At 43.5% G+C, this 23,968-nt stretch overlaps 1 protein-coding gene and 1 long non-coding RNA gene across 7 annotated transcripts in view; one reads left to right on the forward strand and one right to left on the reverse strand.

Moving 5' to 3' along the window:
• Positions 1-8,182, reverse strand: part of LOC122460815 — an 84,345-nt gene extending 76,163 nt beyond the window's left edge. Inside the window, exon 1 of the long non-coding RNA XR_006282331.1 lies at positions 8,104-8,182. This is a non-coding gene — a long non-coding RNA (uncharacterized LOC122460815). The remainder of the gene's footprint in view (positions 1-8,103) is intronic.
• The window catches only part of SMOC1 (SPARC related modular calcium binding 1), a 197,510-nt gene extending 178,371 nt beyond the window's left edge, over positions 1-19,139 (forward strand). For 3 of the 6 annotated variants that reach the window (XM_043517475.1, XM_038407519.2, XM_043517477.1), the window contains 3 exons: positions 10,314-10,561; positions 15,533-15,583; positions 18,815-19,139. In XM_043517475.1, coding sequence (XP_043373410.1) covers positions 10,314-10,561; positions 15,533-15,583; positions 18,815-18,831 — 316 coding nt within the window. In that variant the 3' untranslated portion in view covers positions 18,832-19,139. The remainder of the gene's footprint in view (positions 1-10,313; positions 10,562-15,532; positions 15,584-18,814) is intronic. The other 3 variants (XM_043517476.1, XM_043517478.1, XM_043517479.1) reach the window with 2 other exon arrangements.
• The last annotated feature ends 4,829 nt before the right edge of the window (positions 19,140-23,968 follow it).

The raw sequence follows: 23,968 nt of genomic DNA on the forward strand, positions 1-23,968 counted from the left end.
TTACCAGTGCTAGAACCTAAATCTTTATCCTAGTAGAAAGAGGTATTCCTAACTCTTGAAAAGGCTAAAACCCTCATTATTAGCCCTGACATTTTGTGACATCTTTGGTTTATGAGATACTGGACCAAAACCTTGCCACTGTGTCCATAATAAATGTTAATTTTACAGGTTTCAGAATAGCAGCTGTTAGTCTGTATTCGCAAAAAGAAAAGGAGTACTTGTGGCATCTTAGAGACTAACAAATTTATTTGAGCAGAAGCTTTTGTGAGCTACAGCTCACTTCATTGGATGCATTCAGTGGAAAATACAGTGGGGAGATTTATATACATAGAGAACATGAAACAATGGGTGTTACCATACACACCGTAATCAGAGTGATCACTTAAGGTGAGCTATTACCAGTAGGAGAGCGGGGGTGAGTGGGGGGGGTACCTTTTATGGTGATGATCAAGGTGGGCCATTTCCAGCAGTTGACAAGAACGTCTGAGGAACAGTGGGGACTGAAGGGGGGGGTGGGGATAAACATGGGGAAATAGTTTTACTTTGTGTAATGACCCATCCACTCCCAGTCTCTATTCAAGCCTAAGTTAATTGTATCCACCTTGCAAATTAATTCCAATTCAGCAGTCTCTCATTGGAGTCTGTTTTTGAAGTTTTTTTTGTTGAAGTATTGCCACTTTTAGGTCTGTAATCAAAAACCAGTTGGAGAACACTTCAATCTCTCTGGTCACTCGATTACAGACGTAAAAGTGGCAATATTTCAACAAAAAAAACTTCAAAAACAGACTCCAGCGAGAGACTGCTGAATTGGAATTAATTTGCAAGGTGGATACAATTAACTTAGGCTTGAATAGAGACTGGGAGTGGATGGTTCATTACACAAAGTAAAACTATTTCCCCATGTTTATCCCCACCCCCCACTGTTCCTCAGATGTTCTTGTCAACTGCTGGAAATGGCCCACCTTGATTATCACTACAAAAGGTTCCCCCCACCCCCGCTCTCCTGCTGGTAATAGCTCACCTTAAGTGATCACTCTGGTTACAGTGTGTATGGTAATGCCCGTTGTTTCATGTTCTCTATGTATATAAATCTCCCCACTGTATTTTCCACTGAATGCATCCGATGAAGTGAGCTGTAGCTCATGAAAGCTTATGCTCAAATAAATTTGTTAGTCTCTAAGGTGCCACAAGTACTCCTTTTCTTTTTGTTAATTTTACAGTTCTCTGAACGGACTGGGCATATGTGAGAGGAAAGAAGAAAAATATGATGGCTTTGTTCGTTTACTTTTTTTAATGTCAGCTGAGATGATCAAAGTTGTGAGACAAATTGCATTTACTGTGTGGCCATCACCACCCATATTACAACTATAGCAGCCAGACGCACTCCAACTAAGCTTGCACAACGATTTCCATTCTAATACCCTTTTCTGCTTTCTCATAACTTTACTACACTTTCATCTTTCAGGCTGAAATTTCCAGTGCTTGCTGTCTGCCCAAATAGTCTCACTGCCATCCCATTTTTATTTTATTTTATTTTACTTTATTTTATTAAGTTTGAGCAAAAATAGCCAATGGTCTGAAGCAAATGTAAAATCATTGCTGATAACATTTCTGGATGACACACAGATTGGCAGAATGATACATGATCATGAGGACAGAGCAGTCATATTGAGTAGAGCTGGGCAGGAAATAAATTTCTCATCCCGCTGAAATGTTTGAGATTTCAGAAATGTTCCTGTTTGTTATCAGGACCAAACCAAGACATTTTTAAGTTTTTTGATGTAAAAAGAGACAGCCAAAAGACACGTTTTGGAATAGCCAATAGCCCAATGGTTAGGGCACTTTCATGGGATTCGGGAGACCCAGGTTCAAGTCCCAACTCTGCCTGATTCAGACCAGGGATGTGAATTTTGGTCTCCCACATCCCAGGTGAGTACCCTGATTACTGGGCTGTTAGCTATTCGGAGGGTGGGGTCCGCTCTCCATCCTTGACCTGAGAAACTTTTCCCAATGGTAGCTACATGAAAACTGGTATGTTCCCTCAAAAAGTTTTGGTTTCAGGGAATTGGCATTTTCCAAGGAAAAACTTCCATTGAAAATTTCCTGATCAACTCTAATAGAGAGTAATTTGTATCATTTGGTAAGCTGGACCCTTGCATTTTAATACAGCCAAATGTGAATTCCTACATCCAGGAACATAAAATGCAGGCCAGACCTACAGAATGGGAATCTGTATCCTAGAAAGTAGTGACTCTGAAAAGGATTTAGGTTGCATAAAGGGCAAGCAACTGAACAGGCGCTCCCAGTGCAATGGTGTGGCAAAAAGGGCCCATGTTCTCTTTGGAGGTATAAACAGGATAGTAGCGAGTAGGAGTAGAAAGGAAACTCTACCTCTGTGTATGACGTTGGTGAGACAGATACTGGAATACTGTAAACAATTCTGGTGTCCGCATATTTAAAAAAAGTTGTGGAAAAACCAGAGAAATTGCAGGAAAAAAGCCACAAAAATGATTTATGGATTGGAAAAAAATGCCTTCCATTGAGAGACTTGGGGAGCTCAGTCCACTTAGCTTGTTTAAAAGAAGATCAAGAGGTGTCTTAAGTATGGTGTATATGCACCTTCTCGGGGAGAACAGGCTGGGAACGAAAGGGCTCCTTAGTCTAGTAGAGAAAGGCATAAGAACCACCAATGTCTGGAAGCTGAAGTCAGACAAATTCAGAGTAGAAATAAGGCACAGTTTAACAGTGAGGGTGATTTGACCATTGGAACAACCAACCAAGGGAAATGGTAGGTTCTCCATCCCTTGAAGTCTTTAAATCAAAACTGGATGCCCTTCTGGAAGATGTTCTTCAGTCAAACACACATTATTGCATTCATTAAAGGGTTAACTGGATGAAATTTAATGGCCCGTGATATACAGGAGGTAAAACTAGATTGTCTAATGGATCCTTCTGCCTGGTTTAAACCTATGAATCTGAGTATGAGAAGAAACAAGAACTTCTCAATCTTTTCACATTCAAATTTTTATCTTTAATACCACAAAACCATTCATGTGGCTTCACATTTAATTTCCTTCTTTGTATTGTTTTTTTTTTTTTTTTTTTTTTGAGATGGGAAAGACAAAGATGGGGAGAAAAAGAGAATTGCATTTAAAACGTAAGTAGAATTGTGCTAAACTGCACCCTTCTATATTTACACCCAAAAAATCTAGCTGCAGAACTGTGGGATTGTGCAACTCTGTAGTGCTTCAGGCAATGTCAGTAAAAACCTGGTAAGACCTTTTTTTTGGTTTTGTTTTTGTTTTTTGTTTTACTGGACATGCAAAAAATCAAATTTGTCATCTGCATAACTCTTACTTACACAAATGCAAAGCTATTGATTCTAATGGAGTTACTCCTCCTACTTTACAATAATGCAAATAAGATCAGACCTTATGTTTTCCTCCCCCTAACCCCAGTTCACATAACCAGCAAATAGCTAAATAGATTTTATTCAACCTTTTAAAAATAGAAAATCTCTAGTAAAATGCATTTCTAACTTTACATTCATGAAATAGAGCTGGGCATATCTGTTAGTATACAGTTCCAAAAGTAATTAAACATATATTTAGCAGAGACTTGGCTTATTATCCTGAATTTGGTGCCCTTATTGAAAAAATATCCACAGCCAAAGTAATACAGAAGAAAATCTAAACACAAATGGAAGCTTCATTTTTTTTAATTTAAATTGTTACACTTGGCTGATTTGGGGTACATTCTAATCTATGATTAATTTTGCAAGAGCCGGGCCCATTCATATGGTGCAGAAATTCATATTCCAAAATAGACCAGGGTGATCCTTACTGGGATTTCCCTATCCTAAATACCTGGTTTCAGTTTCTGTCTGTGGTAGAGAACTAACTTCCACAAATAAATGTTAAATGTCAAAATGTGTGTGCTGTCACTTGTTAGCAATTTTGCTGGTCGTGTAACATCCTGGGAAACTTTAGTTTAGGATGCAGTTTTCAGGAGCTCCCCTATGCATGGCACATCACAGCAGAGCAAGTGTATCCCTTTGTTTTAAGTTACCAGTTATACCCTATGTAAGAGTTCTGAAGATTCCTTTCCAAAATCACCCCTGAGGATCCCCGTTTGCGCTCCTGACAAGGAATTTGGAGCAAGCGAAGAAAAAGCTAACTTCGGTTTGAACATCTCCACTGCATTCTGAAGTTAAGCCAAACATTCTGAAGTTATTTGAACAAAAGCTAGGGGTTTTCAAAGGAGCACGAGAGATGTCCCTCTCCTATTGAATTTCAGTTGGAGTTGTGTGCCAAACTCCCTTTAGGCTTATTTGGAAATTCAAGCCTAAAGAAAGATACAAGATAAAAAACCATAAGGGTGTGGATCTTTGAAAAGTGAATGGTGGCCATTTTTACAAACCCCTCCTCCCCCAATGATTTATCCCATACTTTCCCGAGAAAATGTTATTAAGAATGATATGTCACATGTATAATTTCAGGTGGATTGCTTTGGGTTTAGATTAGGTGGAGGTAGGGGTAAAAACTGGGTTTACAGAAGGAAGAGAACTTCAGTTTTAACCATGAAAGGGTGGTGTGTCTCTCCATAATGAGTTTGGACTGTGTGGGGTAGCTTTTTGTTTAGTCTGAGCACATCATATTTTGAGATTAGCTTCTTGGCTCTTTTGGAAAAGGAGGCTGAGCAAACAAATGTGCGACCCTGTCACAATTTAATGAGAGTAACCTGCCTCCATTCAAGCTATGTACCACAGTTAGTGATTTAACTTTGGGACAAAGAGAAAAATAAAAGGAAACAAAGAAATAGAAGCAAAGTGAGAACAATTATGAATTTAATCTCAGGTTATTAAACTCTTTCACTTCCTATCCCTCTACTCCTCCTTTTGGGCATCTATCTAGACATCAGCTCTCACAGGCATAGACAGGCTGGCAGAGGCTATCCTATTAATTCTTTAGTTTCACCCATGTCCATCCTTTCTTCAGCAACCCCACCAAGCAGGTATAAATGATTGCAAGAAAATGTCAGGGTTAGTTCTTAAAACTCTGACTGTGCGCATCCTTATCCTAAGAGATGGAAGCTGAATTAACTATGTCTCTTCCTTGCCCTAACTCTACCAGCAACCTTGCATTCCTCCCCACTTCTTCCTTCCAGCTTGCATGGGATGAGAATAACTTCCTCTGATTTATAGTCAGTAGCCTGTGTATGCAACCATGGCCTTCGTGGTACTGCACAAGTCACATCCCTCCATCCTGGAGCTACTCTCATTGCCAAACAGAGGTTGAATCAAAATGGGGAGGTTTCTTAATGGGTTTCCATGGGGTACATGCCATGTGTCCCAAAGTGTACACACCTTTTAGTTTTCTTTGTGCACAGTTTCTCATGGTGACAGGAAAGGGGTTGTGTTCTTGATCAGGACTTATACTAACGCACAGTTACAGTAGGTCTCTGTCTAATTACAGTCTTTTTGTATTAGACATAGACATTACATTAGTTGTACCTATTGTGTATCTGGTTTGCCTGCCTTTGGAGATGATGAGGATGCTGTGAGTGAGTGGGAAGCAATGGATCCATTACTGTGTGTACAGATTTCAATTTACTAGCTACATCCTCTTTCCGATTACTGTGCTCTGATTTACACCAACTGTAATCCTATGGAAGATAATGAGATTTATCAAATGCAGACTGTGGTCCTGAGTATCAGTGATGTCTGACACTGCTGTTCTCCTCCGCATTATCCTGTCTCTCTGCTGCCACATTAACTCTTTGCATCTTGCTAGCAGGACAGACTATGTGGCCCTGGGGCTTAAAGATGTTTTAGACAGCGCACAGACATCAGTTCAGGAAATCTGTCCTTTTGGAATCTTTTCAGGTTATTCCCACCTACTCTGCTTCAGAGTTCAGTACGATCACTTAAAAACACACATATACATACTTATGACCTCTTTGCTTTTTTGTCTGTATGCCAGTTTAACCAAATAGCATCAAAGTGTGCTACAGACGTACAAAGGAATCATAACAATACTGTGCTCTTAGGTAGCAGCTTTCATCGAGGAATCTCAAAGCATTTGCAAGTTAACAAATGGATACTCTTTTTCTCCCCTGTGAGGTGGATGCTACTTCATTTTATAGGTGGAGAAATCAAGATGTAGTTAGGGAAAATGATATGCCCAAGGCAATACTGTGAGTCACTGGGGGAGCTGGGATAGGAACCCTGCTTCCAACTCCTGCACTTTTGACCTATAGATCAGTCTCCCTCCTCTATTGGTATATAAATATTTATTAGCACAGTAGATGCAAAAGTGAGGCAATCTCTCTGAGATGTGCTAATTCTCTTCCTCCAAAATGATGAAATAAACACACACCCTCTTTTAAAGACCTGCTTCTATTGAAAGGCTTCACTGCATATGATGGGGAAGGGGATGATGCAGTTTTTGTGTTTCTCTGAATTATTAATCATCCTTCCTGTATGGGTTGCTTCACCACGCAGCATTAAAGAGCACAGTCAGGATAAAGGCAAGCATGGTTTTGATGTGGTCAATGAGAGAAGGCTGAGGGGACCTCCCGTACTGTGCGCATGACTTGTTTTGGGGTTTTGGTATGGTGTGTTTTCCCCTGGTCTTACCCAATGAGTTACTGCACCTTTCCAAGAGAGTTGGAATGTTCAGTGGACCTTTTATGTGGCTAGTATTAGCAGGAGATGATGATGTAGTAACATACTGAGCAGCTGACATTGCTCTCACTCAGTCTTCTCTAGTTCTTGATGGATTGGATCAGGAGAGAGGCAGCTCAGGAAAGGCCTTTGCTTCCAAGTGCTGATTTGAGCTCTCTCTTCTTAGTGGCAGGACTAGAGGGTCAGCAGAATGCATGTCCTCTGAAATTTGCCAGTCCCACAACCTGTGAGCATTGTGCTTGCAGGACAATTCTAGTCCCATATATAGTTCAGCTGTTGCAATATAGTGACATTGCATCACAATGCAGCCTCAAAACATGGAGGCATAGTAATGATATGAGATCACATAAAGCCATGTCACATTGATGAAATATGAGCATCTTTATGTGGAAACATAGATCTCAAGATGTTTTTATTATATTGTTTAATGTAATAGTAAACCAGGGAAACCCTGGACATAGAATTGTGATATTTAAGGGATCCCTCTAAGTCTCTTCTGCTCCATTCTCTCTTAAACTGGCCTATGTCCATGCAGTCAAGGGCAGGTTACCACCTTGGAGACTGCAGCACTGCATAGCTAGTCATTAAGGGTGCTAAAGATCAAGATGAGCTATATATTCTCTTCCCCACTACTACACACTAGCTTAAAGTAATCCTTATGGCTTTACCCCCCACCACCATCCTGCAATTTTCAGTACAAGCACCCACATTGGCTGGAATGATTGTATTAGATTTATCCTCATCCAGTGGTTTGGTATGTTTATATTAACACCAAGGGCTGCACCTGTCCTCTGTGTTCTTTACCAAGGCGTTGGAGATGGTTATATTTCCCCCCCACACCTCCTTCTCCACCAAGAGGAGCCCCTCCTTCTTACCCACTCTTGCTATATTTCTTGAACACAGGGAGACTTCTTCCCTGCCTGGACACCTGCCCCTACTGAGCACCACCATTTGTCCTTCCAACAGACTGAGTCACATCCTGTCTCCTCTCAGCTGCTGCTCTGAGTTCTGTACCATTTCTGCCATGAGCCATCTCAGCCCTGCTAGTTCCAGCCTTACAAAGAGGCTGGGAAATGGCAGCAGGGCAGATTGACATGGGTGGGTTGGGGAAGTGTTTGTGCAGGTTGGAGGTAAGGCTGGTTGGGACTCAGTCCGGTCAGGAGTCCTAGCCTAGTTCTGTAGCCCAGCAACCAAAACTCCTCTCTCTTCCACAACACCGAACCCCAATGGTTCCCTCAAGCCTTGGAAATCAGCCAGTCTTCGGGCGATAGCCAACTAGTTTACAAAAGGAAAAAGCGCCAATGACCACATTCACAAATGCAAGTCATAACAAGGTCTAATTTGCATTTTCTCCTTCCCTGTCAACCTGTACCTCATGCAGAGTTTCAAAGCTCTGAAAAATCAAGGTGGCCCCTTACTTTCATGATGCTGTCTTTGTTTTGTGTGTTCCCCTGGCTCCAGTGGTTTGGCTTGTATTTTGGCTCTGAGAGCTAAGCCAGCCTCCTTGCCTGCCTTCTACTCTGGGCACTGATCAGATGCTGTAATTCTGCATGCTTGTCTGCCACACAGCCCAGAAGTGAATTATGCATAAGAAATTGTCAAATAAAATCTTTTAAATAGATTTTATAGTTTATTTTATTCTCCCTGGTTTTAAGGTTCATTTGTATTTATTTCAGGCTTCCCAAGGCCTTGGGGCAGAGACTGCCCTTCAAAAATCTATTTTTATTACTTGTAAAGCTGTTTGAGAAGCTTGCCAGTAATCACCATCTTCCCCCACGCTCTGATCACGACCTTCTATGCCATGCTGTAGACTCCCACTCCTTACTGCTCTGAATTAAAGTGAAGATTGACGAGGCTGTTGTTTTTCACTTACTTAAGCAACAGTATCTGCTTTGTCGAAGGATGCTGAGAAGGTTGGAGGGCCCAAAGTACGGCAGCCCTTTCTTCTCCCCAGCTGCGCAACAGAGAAGATGTCGTCCTTGCCCTTTTCACATAGATCCCTGATACAGAGGAGACCGCTAGTCTCTAAAACTATCACCAGTCTTGTTTCAATGTGTTCAGAAGTTTCACCTATAATGGGATTGAATCTAGATATATATACTTGCACCCACAACCATAGAACCCGAAACCCACACAGGAATCTGAATTTATAATTAGCCAACCTTCCTCCTGTCACCATTGGGGTGGAGTAAAACAGCATGCTTGGAATCTGGGCTGCACTTCTGGAGGTTGTCTTACAGCAGTAAGTCAGAGGTAGAGCACCAGGTAGCAGTGCAGCCATCCGATTACTGCCTACAAGCTACTTTCTGGGGAGGGCTGGCTGAGCTACTTCACTCTTGAGAAAGAGACTAAAGTCTTTGTCCTGGTTTAGTCTTAATCTGTCTTGGCCCTGTCTCTAACTCCACTTGCAGAGGAAAGAAAAGGGAGGTCACCTTTGGAAGCCATTCAGCTTTTATAGCGTCATTCCCTTGAACATGTTTTGTTTCTTCCTCATTGAGGACTGTTTATTCACTGCAGTTAGATAGGCAGCATGCAGAGCACAAGACGTTTTGATTTTTTTTAATGGCTCCACAAAAACAGTGGCTATTTTCCCCACCATTCTTTGCTAGTGAAGTAATGATTTGAAATTGAACATCGCTGGTCCTGACCCCTGGATTTTTCATCACATTTTTTCTTTCTCCCTCGCTCTGCTCCTTTTTTTCACAGAAGCAGAATTTGAACCCACTAGTGTTGCATCAATCCTGCAATGTTGGAGTTTGAAATGAGGCAAAATGAGTTTGCCAGTTCCTTATTTTTCCTTATTCCTTATTCCTGCTTTTCCTTATTCCTTATTCCTGCTTCCTTATTTTTCCTTATTCCTTATTCCTGCTGCAGTATTGAAAAATGCCTTAAAACAATGTGAAAACAGTTTAAAAAAATGCAGTGAATAAAATATGTGAGGCAAGATCACATAGATAGGCATAGCAAAATTGACCAAGACTTTTTTTTTTTTTTTTTTCAAATAAATAAATGCATCTTGCATTAAATCAATTCAAAGAGCTTGATCTTGTTCCTAACGGTTGGGGTCCACATCATATAACCACTGTCACACTTGGCACTAATTGTTCTCTTTGTTGGCAGTCTCAGCTGAGAGACCAAGAACTAAATGGGCCATGAAGACTGAACTATAGTCTCCCCCAAGAAAAGATCCCTCTGGGACAAGGCTGAGGCACAGTGCTTTGGAGAAAGTGGTAGGGAAGTTTGTATTGCTGCTGCCTGGGTTGTCCCTGCTCCGTGGATATAGAAAAGATGTCAGTCATTAAGCCTGTCCATCTGCTACCTTTCAGTGGTGTGCAAATCCATTCTTTTTCTGTTTATGCCTCTCCTAAACCAGCCGTAGTCCATGAAACGTAAGTATAGAGGGAGGAGTTTTGAGACCTGTGATCACAGAGGAATATTTATCCAGGTTACCTAGCCTATTCTAGAAATAACAGCCTCCCAGACCAGGAATCTGCTTCTCCTGGTCATAGGAGGCAAAATACGATACAGGTTGTCATAAACGGAGCAAGGGATTTGGCCAGGGAAAAGGCACTTAGTCATTAACAAGAGCATCCTGGTTGTATGAGGGCCTGTGTATTTTGTTTTCTAGGTTCTCTGAGCCGGATCCCAGCCACACACTGGAGGAGCGGGTGGTACATTGGTACTTCAACCAGCTGGACAACAATAGCAGCAATGACATCAACAAGCGGGAGATGAAGCCCTTTAAGCGGTATGTGAAGAAGAAAGCCAAGCCCAAGAAATGTGCTCGACGCTTCGCCGACTACTGCGACCTCAACAAGGACAAGTCTATCTCACTGCAGGAGCTGAAGGGGTGCTTGGGAGTCAGCAAGGAAGGAGGTGAGCCATTTTCCTTTCGGAACTGGAGCAACAAGGCAGCCAGCTGTGCTGAGTTAAAACAAAATCAGCAACATGGCATTGAATGTTTGAGCTGCTCAGCTTACAGGCAAAAAGATGTGCGCATCTAGCAGCCAGCCCTGCATACGCACTTCATTCTTGTTGTTTTATTATTTTTACTGATTATTTGTTTCGTGATGGCTGTTTTATTATTATTTTTACTGATTATTTGTTTTGTTACGGGAAGGAAGGGGCACAGCCAGTGGGGTTCACCACAGGAAATTTTGTAGATCTAACATGCTGTGTAGGGGGAAACGTGCCCCTTGGCTACAATTACAACTCCTGGACCAAGCCATCAGGGGTGTGTGTGTGTGTGTGTGTGTGTGTGTGTGTCCATGCATAACCTTCTCCAAGTCAGCCCTGTCTTTGATGCCGCATGCAAAACTCATTTGCTCCAGATTAGCACTGGGTGGTTGCATTTGGTTGTTCTAACATTAATATTAAGGTGCTATCTTCTATGTGCATTACAAACTTTAATTAATGCAAGCCTGGAAGATCATTGGTCCAGAATGCTAAAGCAACTGGCTTCCCTAGTGTAGTGGAAGTTTTTCCCTACTCCCCAGTCCGTGGAATAAAATACAATAATAGTAACTGTATTCCTTAATTTTATTACCTTCTTTCACTAAGATTAATGTGAAAAATCAGAGTTAGTGCTATCTGGCTTTAGAATGTTCCAAAGAGTTCTGCAAGATGACTGTGTGTCATGTGAAGAAATACTTCCATATGTTTTTGTTTTAAACCTGCTGCCTATTAATTTCATTGGGTGACCCCTAGTTCTTGTGTTATGAGAAGGAGTAAATAAAACTTCCTTCTTTATTTTCTCCATCCAGTCATGATTTTACCTCTATATTCCCACATCCCTTAATCGTCTCTTTTTCCAAGATGAAAAGTCCCATCTTAATCATGTCTCATATGGAGCTGTGTGATACCCCTGATCATTTTTGTTGCCCTTTTCTGAACCATTTCCAATTCCAATATATCAGTTTTTTGAGATAAGGCGTCCAGATCTGAACACAGTATTCAAGATGTGGGTATACCATGGATTTATATAGAGGCAATATGATATTTTCTGATTTATCTATCCCTTACCTAATGGTTCCTAACATTCTATTAGCTTTTTTGACTGCTGCTGCACATTGAGCAGATGTTTTCAGAGAACTATCCACAATGACTCCAAGATCTCTTTCTTGAGTGGTAACAGCTTATTTTGACCCCATCATTTTTTATGTATAGTTGGGATTATGTTTTCCAATTTATATAACTTTGCATTTATCAACATGGAACCTCCTCTGCAATTTTGTTGTTCAGTCACCCAGTTTTATGAGATCCCTTTGTAATTCTTCACAGGCTGCCTGGGACTTGCTTATCTTGAGAAGTTTTGTATCCTCTGCAAATTTTGCCACCTCACTGTTTACCCCTTTTTCCAGATCATTACTGAATATGTTGAACAATACTGGTTCCAGCACAGACCCCTTGGAGACACCACTATTTACCTCTCTCCATTCATAAAACTGGCCATTTATTCCTACCCTTTGTTTTCCATCTTTTAACCAGTTACCAGTCCATGAGAGGACTTTCCCTCTTATGCCATGACTGCTAATTTTGCTTAAGAGCCTTTGGTGAGGGACCGAGTCAAAAGCTTTGTGAAAGTCCAGGTACACTATATCCTCTGGATCCGCCTTGTCCATATGTTTATTAACCACCTAAAAGAATTCTAGTAGATTGGTTTGGCATTATTTCCCTTTACAAAAACCGTGTTGACTCTTCCCCAACAAATCGTATTCATCTATATCTTATTATTCTTGTTCTTTACTATAATTTCAATCAGTTTGCCTGGTCGTGAAGTCCAGGTTTAGTGGCTTTTTATTGCTGGAATTGCCTCTGGAGCCTTTTTAAAAAATTGGCCTCACAGAAGAGAGAAGAAATGGCAAAGGAAGATTCTTTATCCCAGGTTCCCCCTCACTGTAATATCCTCTCCATGTCGCATTCAAATGCACAAGTAGGGTGGGTGAGTTTTGTGGGGGAGGGAATGGGGTGGAGGCACAATACTGAACATTAGAGAGTGCTACTGAGGATATCATAGAATGGGGGAACCTGGGACACAATCTTCCTTTGCCATTTCTTCTCTCTTCTCTGTGGTTAAAGAGATGGCATTAAACAACCAATGAAAGAAGCAAAGAGTCTGTGAAGAATTGAAGAGTAGGTTGGCTCTGCCTCTCTCCTTTGTAGTCTTCCCATTTTAAAAATAGCCAGTAGCTCGTCCCACACTCCACTTCACCTTTCCCAGCCACCATGTCTGCGCTCGAGCTGGAAAGTGTAAATCCCAGCTTGAGGAGACATACCCACAGTAGCTCGGATCAAGCTAGCCCACTAAAAATAGAAGTGTAGCCTCCATGGCACCAGGAGCTTGCCACCCTGAGTACATGCTTATGGGCTGAGATGGGATCATACTCAGGGCTGCTAGCCTCTCACGCACTTATGGTAGAAAGATTGCTTGGATCTGAGGAGTGGAGTTGTCTGCCTGCCATATTAGATCTTCAGTATCAATTTACCTGGAGTTTTCCCACTTGTGTTTTAAAGATGAGCAGGTTTAAATGACTGTCACGATCAGCAGTCTGGCTCCGCAATACCAAATTTGAATGCAAAGGGCTTTCTCTAGCATCTCCTTCTTCATGTGTAAATTCTGCCTGGCCTAGAGGAGGAGTAAACAGTCTCTGTAAAAGCAATTACCCATTTAAGACCAGGAGGGGAAATAAACCTTTGAGAGTTACTGAAGTGTAGACTTCAGGTTGTTTTCAACCATATTCAAACAGTACAGTCGCAATAACACAGATTCACAGAGAAATGTTTGAAAGTCCCGCGGAAGCTCAAACTGCCATGGGAGAGCAGGCTTGGCTCTGTGTTCTTGCTCATCAGACTCGGGTACACTGGTGGAAGCATTGCTTTGGGGTGCACAAGGTGCCTTACTAGTTTATAGAATGAACAGGGCCTGGGTGGGTCTGAAAAGGTATTCTGTTGTGTGATTTCCACTCGAGAGAGTTCCAGGGGTAAACAGGTGTATGACAATGCTTTAAATTCATGTGTTTGGTGGCGGGAGGAATAGGAAGGGTGCTTGCTTCTGTAGGACACCCAAAATATTCAGAGGAAAAACCACTGCAGTTAACTGTGGTTTCAAGCAGAACTGAGCAATATCTCCTAGAGGCCTCTGCAGGAGGTGTCAGCCAGTTGGTGACACCCAGATCTGTACGTGTGTCTAAGATAAAAGAAGGAAAGGAGTACTTGTGGCACCTTAGAGACTAACAAATTTATTTGAGCATAAGCTTTTGTGAGCTACAGCTCACTACATAGGATGCATCACGAAAGCTTATGCTCAAATAAATTTGTTAGTCTCTAAGGTGCCACAAGTACTCCTTTTCTTTTTGCGAATATAGACTAACATGGTTGTTACTCTGAAACCTAAAAGAAGGAGAAACTCATAGAGATCCTGAATTTTTATTGCTAGGACCCTGAGTAGAGCCCCAGTTAGCTATAGAAGAATCTACCTTTTGACAACAGAGCTGTGCTTTTTTTTTTTTTTTCTTCTACATCCTGATCCACAGGCAATGAAATAGATTAGCTAGAACTTCTCTGACCTTACTAGGACAGGTGGCTGGCACGAAACTGGTGTTCTTGGGGCTTTAAATAATTTACCACATTTATACAGTTCCTCTTATTAATGATTTAAATAATCCAACAGGTTTGTATGGTGGGTTCTAATTTTAAACTCCACTATCTCCCTGACTTCTCTCTCTCTCCGTTCTCTTCCTCACTCTACTGCTTGTGCCTCTGTCTCCACAGTTCTCCTGTGGCTCCCTCCCTCCATCTTTCTAAGTGTCCCTTTGTCCTTCTCCTGCACAGTCAGGATCAGATTTTCAAATGTTGGCGTGTGTGTGTGTGTGTGTGTGTGTGTGTGTGTGTGTGTGTGTGTGTGTGTGTGAAAAATCAGTTTTTTGCACCTCCAGTTTAAATCACATAGATATCAAAGTCCCTGAATTGTGCATGTGTCTGTCTCCAGCCCAGCATGGAAATGGAAAGCTCACTTGCTGATTCTGGCTGGAAGTAGACGTGCTGGTTTTCCTCTGTTTCCAGAGAGTGACCAAAATTATCAAATATTGGTGCCTAAAATCAGCACCTAAAAGCTACATGTGGGCACCTATATGGACATGGGCTCACTTTTAGACGTGCTGTGCTCCTGCAGCTCCCATTGAATTCCCACTGAGAGATGCAATCTCAGCACCTTTGAAAATCAGGCCACTTCTCCCTCAGTGTGGGCCTGGGTATCCAAGTGTGAACATTTTGGCCTAACTTTGTAGACACCAGACGTTCAGATAAGTTTGGGCCACCCATTCATCCAGTATGAGCACTGTATAAAACTGTCCATTCTTCTTAGTGGCCTTTAGAGAAACCTGAGTGTTTTTCTTCTGTCCTGTTTTCCAGTAGTAGGAAGAAGTCTCAGGAAACTCGTACCACTAAATATCCTTCAGTTCTTACTGCTCTTGCTCCTGCTCAGGAGAAGGCAGAGAAGTTTAATCCTGGGATTTGGGGCTTCTTACCCAAACTGAACCTTTGGATTTCATGAGATTCCCACATCACAATCCCAGATCTTAAATTGGATTAAAATGTAGATGTTAAAAGTCTAACTCTAAGAGATGATGCAGGCCAGGACTCAGATGCGATGGCGGAGATAGGTGTGTGTAAGTATAAGGGAGTTTTTCACAGAGCCTGCCTACATTACTGCACCCAGCTGCAGTCAGCAATAGTCCTTCATTGTCATTAGTAGAGCAATCATTGCTTTTTCCTAAAATTATCCCCCAAACTCAGAAGAATCAAAAACTGCTCACAGTGCTAAGCAAATAATGTTCTTTCATTTTGCAGGTAGTGCTAGCAGTTTCTCCCATGGAAAAAGACAAGGCATTAACCCTTTCAGTAAGTATTTATCTCTTCTTTTTGTTTCCTTTTTCTTCTGTCGCACTCACATACCTCAAAATTCATGGGTCCCTCCCAATTTTCTTGCCTGACATCTGTCCAATGAGCTGATCCTGCAGTACAGTACTTCCCAGTACAGACTGAGAGTAGCTAAGACATGGAATTTGGAATCAGGGGACTGTGAATTTCATTCCCCACCCTCTCAGTCAACATGTGTGAGTTTGAGTAATTTTTTAACATGAGCATCAGTTTTCCAAACAGGGTAATAATATCCACTGTTTATAAAGTAGGTAGGTTATTAAAGAACCTTGAATTTACTTCAGGCCTTGTTCTACAGTGCTTCCTATTCAAATCTATTTAAAATTTCCAAAAACCACAAATTGCATTTCAAAAGCCAGTTGAAGGATGTGATAAATCTTATGTTGCCCACATAATAAACAAGCACATGATTCTTTTAAAGAATTAAGAAATGCATATTTCTCACAAATTTGGTTGGTAAAGGTAACTGTGTAGATGTAATAGACTTTTGTAAGATGTTTGACTTACTACCGTACAACATTCTCCTTTTAAAAAAAAATTAGCGTAATTCAGCATCAATAAAGCACATTTTAAATGGATTAAGAGCTAGCTAACTGACAACTACTTTCTGAGATCTGTTAATGTGGAATGGAGCTGTTTCTAGTGGGGTTCCATAAGGATCAGTTCTAGGACTGATGCTATTCGACACTTATCAATGACCTGGAAGTAAATCGCTACTGATTTAAGATGTGGATGACACAAAGATTGGCAGAGTGGCAAATGATGAGGATAGGACAGTCATACAGAGCAATCTGGATTGCTTAGGAAGCTGGGCCCATTCAAACAAAATTCTTTCTAATACATCTGCAAGGTCATATGTCTAGGAACAAGGAATGCAGGCCATAGCTACCGAATGGGGAACTGTTCACTGGAAATTACTGACCCTGAAAAGGATTTAGGGATCATAGAGAACAAACAACTCAACATAAACTGTGACAAAAAGGGCTAACATGATCCTCATGTTTATAAAGGGGAGTAGTGATTAGCGGTATGGATATGATTTTACCTTTGTTTACAGCATTGGTGAGACCAAGACTGAAATACTGCACAACATTTTTAAAAGGATGGTGGAAAAATTGGAGAGGTTGCAGAAGACAGCCACAAAAATGATTTGAGGCTTGGAGAAAATACCTTCCAATGAGAAACTTGGAGTTCTCTCTGTTTAGATTAGCAAAAAGAAGTTTGAGGTGACCTGATTACAGTGTACGGGTACTTTCACCGGGCAAAAATACTGAATACTAAAGGGCTCTTTAATCAAGTGGAGAAAAGCATAACAAGAACCCATGGCTGGAAGCTGAAGCCAGACAAACTCAAAAATTAGGCTCACATTTTGAACAATGGGGTGATTAACCCTTGGAACAAACTACCAAGGGAAATGGTGGATTCTCTGGCTCTTGATGTCTTCAAGTCAAGAGTTGGGTGCCTTTTGGGAAGACATGTTTTAGTCAGACACAAGTTAATGGACTCAGTACTGGGGTACTGGGTGATATGTAATATCCTGTGGGATACAGGAGGTCTAACTAGGTGATGAAATGGTCCCTTCTGGCTTTAAAATCTCGGAATCTGTTAAAATAATGGAACAACCTGTAACTCTCACCATGGATTATTGCATTTCTTATGTGTTGTGATCTTGATTCTTGTATCTTAATATTTCCCATGTAACTGTAATCCTTCGAACATTGATCAATTGACAGAAGAATTTTTGTTAAAATATTTTAGCTGTTTTATTTTAGAATAGAAATAGTATTTGACAAAACATTAGGCAAGAAAAATTTCAAACCAGGGCAGTTTTCTAATTAACTGTAGCTCAGATTATCAAATTAATTTAGTTCAGACCTTGCAGGAACATTCCCCTTTGCCTTCAGGTAAAAATGGCAATTTTCAGTCCTCCCTGAGCTCCCTGTTGCATATGTGGAACATGGACATTAAGCCACCATTATAGGAGAGTGTAACTCCTTTCCATGACCAGCCAGCTCTGCCGGCCAGTACAGAAGGGGACAGAGCCATAGTTCTGCCTCCTTCCTGCTATTAAATCCTTTCTGTATCCACACAAGGGCCAGCCACAACCTGGTCCAATGGGCTAGCAAGGGCCAGTAATGTGAACACCATCTGTATGCCAGTCTTGGCTAACAGGACAGGAAAGCCATAAGAGGAGATGTACTGCAGGGCAAAATGTGTAACTCCATTAAAGTACAAGGATGTGTCTCTTGCTCATTTCCAGTTAAGTGAAGGCCAGTGCACTAGTGACACTTGCAGCTTTGCTTCCAGTCGCTCTCAGCCTTGTTTTATGCTACTCGGTGTGGAATTTCTAATCTCAGAAGGGTTGCTACTGGAACCACGTGGCAGCAGTTTGTAGCCTCAGGCCTTTCATAACAGCAATGTATCTGAACCTCAATACAATTGGCTAAGCAACCCCATTACTCCCTCACTGCTGTGGCTCCTCCAGATCTTAGAAGAGCTCTGGGGCTTTTCAAGTAATGACATCCCTCCCCTCCCAATGAATCCACGCTCCAAGTTTCCTGGGTTTCCTAAAACCCCAGCATTAGTTTTGGAGATGGGGCTTCAGCAGCACAGTGGGCTTTGGAGCATGTTGTCCAGGAATGCCACTACGAGAGGTTAGCAGAGAGGTTTCCAGGTACTGCTGCTGGACGGTTGGGGAGAGTCTGCTTTGACGTGTGATTGAATTCCTGGCAAACCTGCTTGCTTGATGGGAAAGAACCCAGCTGGCCACCCTTGGAGATGATTCACACTGGTAGTGGAGTGAGAGCTCCATCCGACTCTCATTAGAATTAGTGGGAGTTCTGCTCTTTAGTGGGAACAAGATTTGGCCTTAGGTGGAAGAGAGGGTGTGGTTGTTTTGCCCAGACCATTCCACAGGAGGGAATGAGCAGCTGTGGTTTGTGTTTAAAAATACATCTGTGCCTAAGGCTGTAAATGTGACTCATCCAAAACTGACTCTTCCACAAGGCTATTACTTGTTAAGTCCTTGTCAGCCTTGTAGCTCACTATGAAATCGTTGCCCTCCAGAAGCATTTTCTGTCACGGAGAGGCTGTACAGTATGCTTGCACTGGCTGGCTATAATTTTGGTTTTAATGTTGGTTTTCCCCTCTTGCCTCCCCACACCAATATTCTGCCTGACCCACCTCCTTCAGTAGGACGCCTGGTCTAGGAGCAGATATGAATAGAAGACAGGAGGCCACCCGAAGGATGGACAGACGGACACCCGGCTGCAATGTGGCATTGGCAACATCTAGTGTAGCAGAAGTGGCACCCAGAACGTTTGCACTTTTTTTAATGATTGGTTATTTGTTTGTTTTTCTTTAATGCCATTATCTAATACTTTGGGGGAAGGGGAATGAGAGCATGACTTTAAAAAAACAAAAACATTTGGACAGCTACTGACAACTTAAGTTTCTGAGTTCACGGGGACTCGAAGAGAGATTTTTATATACTGTATATAAATATATATGTAAATTGTACAGTTGTCTTGTACAGGGGTTGGGGTCGCTGTTTGGTCCCTTCCCTCGATTTCATAGGCTGTTAGGGTTAAAGGGACACCTTGACTTCTGGAATCCAGTAATGCAGTGATGTCTGCAACCGATCCATCCTCTGGCCACAAATTGCTGTCTCTCTCTAACACCTCCGTGTGCATAAAAGCAAGTGTATTGCCACAGCTTATGCTCACAGATGTGCACTGCAGGTCCCACTCGTGCAGTAGGCCAGATGCTTCTTGGGAGTAACTGAATACACCCAGCTGCCACTAGAATTGAGGGCCCGCTGCAGTGTTCAGGAATGGGCCCTTGAGAGAACAGCGCTCCTTTCCATCAATGAACTGCAGATAAACCAGCAGGAATGGGTGCAAAGTTCAAACCTGAACCACGGGAGGCACAAAGATGGCTCCAAGAGCACAAGAAGGGGTGCCAGCAGTGGCAGGGCTCAGTATAGGCCCCATCTGTGCCTTCCCTGTACTCCACTGGCACTAAAGTCCTGTATCTTCATGTATCACAAAGTGATCATAGAAATACCCTCTATCATATATAAGAATAATACAAAAGACAAAGCATGATGTAGCTCTGCTGTGCTCCTGCAGCCTGCTTAATGCTACAGATGAGAGCACATATGTCAACACAGAAAGATACAGCCAGAGGCCTGTGTCTGGGAATCTAGTTTCATCTCTGTCGTTTTAGCCTATGCCCATTAAGAAGGCATTATTCATTACAACCTGAACAATAGCTGATCATACCATGGGTTCCTTGCTGTGTGTGAATCCATAACTATCTTCCCACGCAGTAGTGTGATATATCACAGTTACCACCTCACATCAGTCTCTATGTTCTGATGTCTCTAGTGTAAGCCATAATGATGCACGCTATTAAAGCCCTGGCAGTGGCTCAGTTTGAACAGGCTGCTGCGTTCAGAGATCATAGGTTTCAGAGTAGCAGCCATGTTAGTCTGTATTCGCAAAAAGAAAAGGAGGACTTTTGGCACCTGTAACAAAGCTCTGTCCTTGCCTCCGTGGGTCCCGCGTTTCCTGGAGGATTTCACTAGCCTCAGAGGCTTACTGTGACCCTCCACGTAACCCTTCTCTCTCTAGAGACAAGGGTCACAGTCTACTGAGCCATTTCCATCATAAGCCAGCGATGGAGGTGAGGAGAAGTTATCCTTCCTTGCACAGTCTCTGTTGTCTCCTAGTCTCAGTGATTAATCAGGGGCAAAGGTGGGGGTGGGAGCCTGGGCCCACCCTCTACTCCGGGCTCCAGCCCAGGGACCCTAATAGTATCAGCTATGGTAGCTGACCTTTTAGAAACATGACATGGACAATTCCCTGGGCTACTTCCCCCACAGCAGCCCTCACTTCCTCAAGCTCCACTTCACCCTTACCTCAGGGCCTCCTTTCTTGTGCCTGATATGTTGTGTACTACTCAGCCTCTCCAACCGCGCAACTTCTTCCCACAGCTCCTGACATGCACCCCCACCTGACTAACTAGTTTCAGCCAGCCCCAGATTGGCTTCAGGTGTCCCAATCAACCTAGCCTGCTCCCTGCCTTCTGGAAAGTTCTTAATTGGCCCCAGGTGTCTTAATTGACCTGGAGCAGTTGCCATTTCACTTATCCTGGTACCAGCGATTTGTTTAGCCTGGAGCTAATATATCTATCTCCCACTACTCTTCCATAGCCATCTGGCCTTGCCCCGTCACATATCCCCCCGCTCTGCTTAACACGATAGAGTTGGGCAAATTGGGACGCCAGGCAGTGTGCTCGTGACAGACCATCAGCGTTACCATGGTGGCATCCAGCCCTGTGCCATATGCGGAACTGGAATGGTTGGAGGGATAAGAACCACCTGGTGACCCTTGCATTCTTTTCCTTATTCCGCTGCATCCACTGGAGGGGTGCATGGTCCGTCACAAGAGTAAATTGCCGGCCTAAGAGGTAATAACGCAGTGTCTCCATAGCCCATTTGACAGCAAGACATTCTCTCTCGACTACTGCATATTTCTGTTCTCTTGGGAGAAGCTTTCTGCTTAGGTAGAGGATTGGGTGTTCCTCTTCTCCCACCATTTGCGACAGAACTACTCCCAACCCCTCCTCGGAAGCATCTGTTTGTAAAACAAATTCCCTGTTAAAGTCCGGGGCTATGAGTACAGGGTCATTACAGAGGGCCGTCCGAAGGTCTGTAAATGCCCCCTCTCCTGTGTCGATCCACTTTACCATGTCTGGACCTCGGGCTTTCACCAGGTCCGTTAGGGGACTTACCCTAGTGGCGAAGTGGGCAATAAACCATCGGTAGTAGCCTATCATGCCTAGGAACGCACGGACCTGCTTCTTTCGGGTTGGCCGGGGCCAGTTTTGAATTGCTTCTAGCTTATTCATTTGGGGCTTCACTATATCCCTTCCCACAATATATCCCAGGTACCTAGTCTCTGCTAGCCCTATGGCGCATTTAGCGGGATTAGCAGTGAGGCCAGCCCGCCTTAAGGTGCGCAGTACTGCCTCAACTTTCTCCAAGTGGGTTCCCCAGTCTGGCGTATGGATGATGACATCATCTAGGTATACAGCTGCATAACTAGTATGGGGGCGCAGCAGCTTATCCATGAGGCGCTGGAATGTGGCTGGGGCCCCATGTAGCCCAAAAGGGAGGACGGTGTACTGGAATAGCCCATCCGGGGTGGAGAATGCTGTCTTTTCTTTAGCTTCTTTGGTCAGAAGAGTCTGCCATACCCTTTTGTCAGATCCAGTGTAGTCATAAATCGGTCAACCAGTTCATCGATGCATGGTATGGGGTATGCATCAAACTGGGATATTTCATTCAGTTGGCAAAAGTCATTACAGAATCTCATGGTACCGTCAGGTTTAGGCACTAGAACAATTGGACTGGACCACTGACTGTAAGATTCTTCAATAACCCCTAATTCTAACATTTTCTTTACTTCGGCTTTGATTTCCTCTTTTGGCTGCTGAGATTCGGTAGGGTCTCAATGTTACCTTGGCTCCGGGGATCGTGCGGATATGGTGATAGGTCTCAATCGTCCGCCCTGGTTTTGTAGAGAACACATCTCTGTTCCGATTAATCATGTCGGCTGCCTCAATCTTTTGGTGTCAAGTCGGATGATATCCTCACTTGCTCGTGTAAGTTATCCTCCTGGGGAAGGGTCTCCTGCATGACTAAGCATGTCTTTCAATCATGCCAAGGTTTTAGAAGATTGCTCTGATTTCCAGTGGCCTGGCTGCCGCACCTCATAGTTCACCTCTCCCACGGCTTCGATTATTTTGTAGGGTCCCTGCCACTGGGCCAACAGTTTTTCTGCTGTGGGCACCAGTACCATCACCCGATCCCCCTGGTTGGAACCATCGAAGCTTCGCTTGGTGGTTGTAATGCGTTCATTCGGTCTCCTGTGCTCTCCCCAAGTGTTCCCGTACAATGGGCGTAACTCGGGCTATCCAATCTCTCATCTGCAGTACATGCTCAACTATGTTCCTTCCGGGATTTGGCTCCTCTTCCCAGGCTTCTCTGGCTATATCCAATATGCCCCAAGGGTGGTGCCCATATAGTAGTTCGAATGGAGAGAAACCTGTGGAGGCTTGCGGAACCTCCCGGATGGCGAACATGAGGTAAGGCAATAGGGTATCCCAATCTTTCCCATCCCGGCTCACCACTTTCCTGATCATGGCCTTGAGGGTCCTATTGAACCTTTCCACATCTGTTTGCGGATGATATACAGAGGTCTGTAGGGCTTGTACATGGAGCAGTGAGCAGAGATCTTTCATCAACTTGGACATGAAAGGTGTCCCTTGATCAGTCAATATCTCCTTGGGTAGCCCAACCCAGGCAAAGATCTGTACTAGCTCCTTAGCTATTGTCTTGGAAGCTGTGTTGTGCAGGGGAACAGCTTCCAGGTACCAGGTTGCATAGTCCAGTACAACAAGCACATGTTGGTGGCCCCGAGCTGTCTTCTCTAGGGGCCCTACCAGATCCATGGCTATTCGTTCAAAAGGAACCTCTATTATTGGAAGAGGTACCAAAGGAGCCCACAAGAGCGGGCGAGGGCTATGTAACTGACACTCCGGACAAGAGGTGCAGTATCGCCGGACATCTTCATGTACTCCTGGCCAGAAGAACCTCCGCAGGATCCAGGCCTGGGTTTTCTCTACCCCTAGGTGTTCTCCAAACAGGTGACTGTGGGCAAGACTTGGTATGGCTTTTTGATGTTTTCGTGGCACCAGAAGTTGTTGTATCTCTTGCTCCTGCGTTTGCACCATGCGGTACAGGAGATCTTTCTTCACTATAAAGTAAGGTCCGGGACCCCGGACCTTCCCATCCACGGGTATCCCATCAATCTCGGCCACCTCTTTCCTGGCGTTATCACGTCTGGGGTCCTCCACCTGGTCCCGCCCAAAAGTCTCTCTCCCGGGACTAACCTGCCTAAGTTCCCAGGGGCTGGCTTCTGCTTCTTCCAACGGCTCGCTACCGTCATGGCTGGGGGCAGCTTCTGGCTCCCCTTCTGTGGTGGAAATTTCTCTGTTGGCTGTTCGCGTCCATCTGCCTACTAGGGAGGTCTTCTGGCCCTGGATCAGGATCTGGGTTCCCAAGGCCTTCGCCGCCTTCCTCTCCTTTTTTTTTTGTCTTCCAGGTCTTTCGGGGGGCTGAGAACAGATCCTGAGAAATCTCAGCGAATATCGGGGGTTGACATTCCCCGGTGAAAAGTCGCTGTCCTCAGGGTCCCCACCTCCCTCCAGCCTTTTCAGGGGGAGTAAATTATCAAACCCTGGATAGTTCTTCCCAATGACTACGGGATATGGGAGTTT

Source organism: Dermochelys coriacea, chromosome 6, assembly GCF_009764565.3.
Source record: "Dermochelys coriacea isolate rDerCor1 chromosome 6, rDerCor1.pri.v4, whole genome shotgun sequence".
NCBI classification, from domain to species: Eukaryota; Metazoa; Chordata; order Testudines; family Dermochelyidae; genus Dermochelys; species Dermochelys coriacea.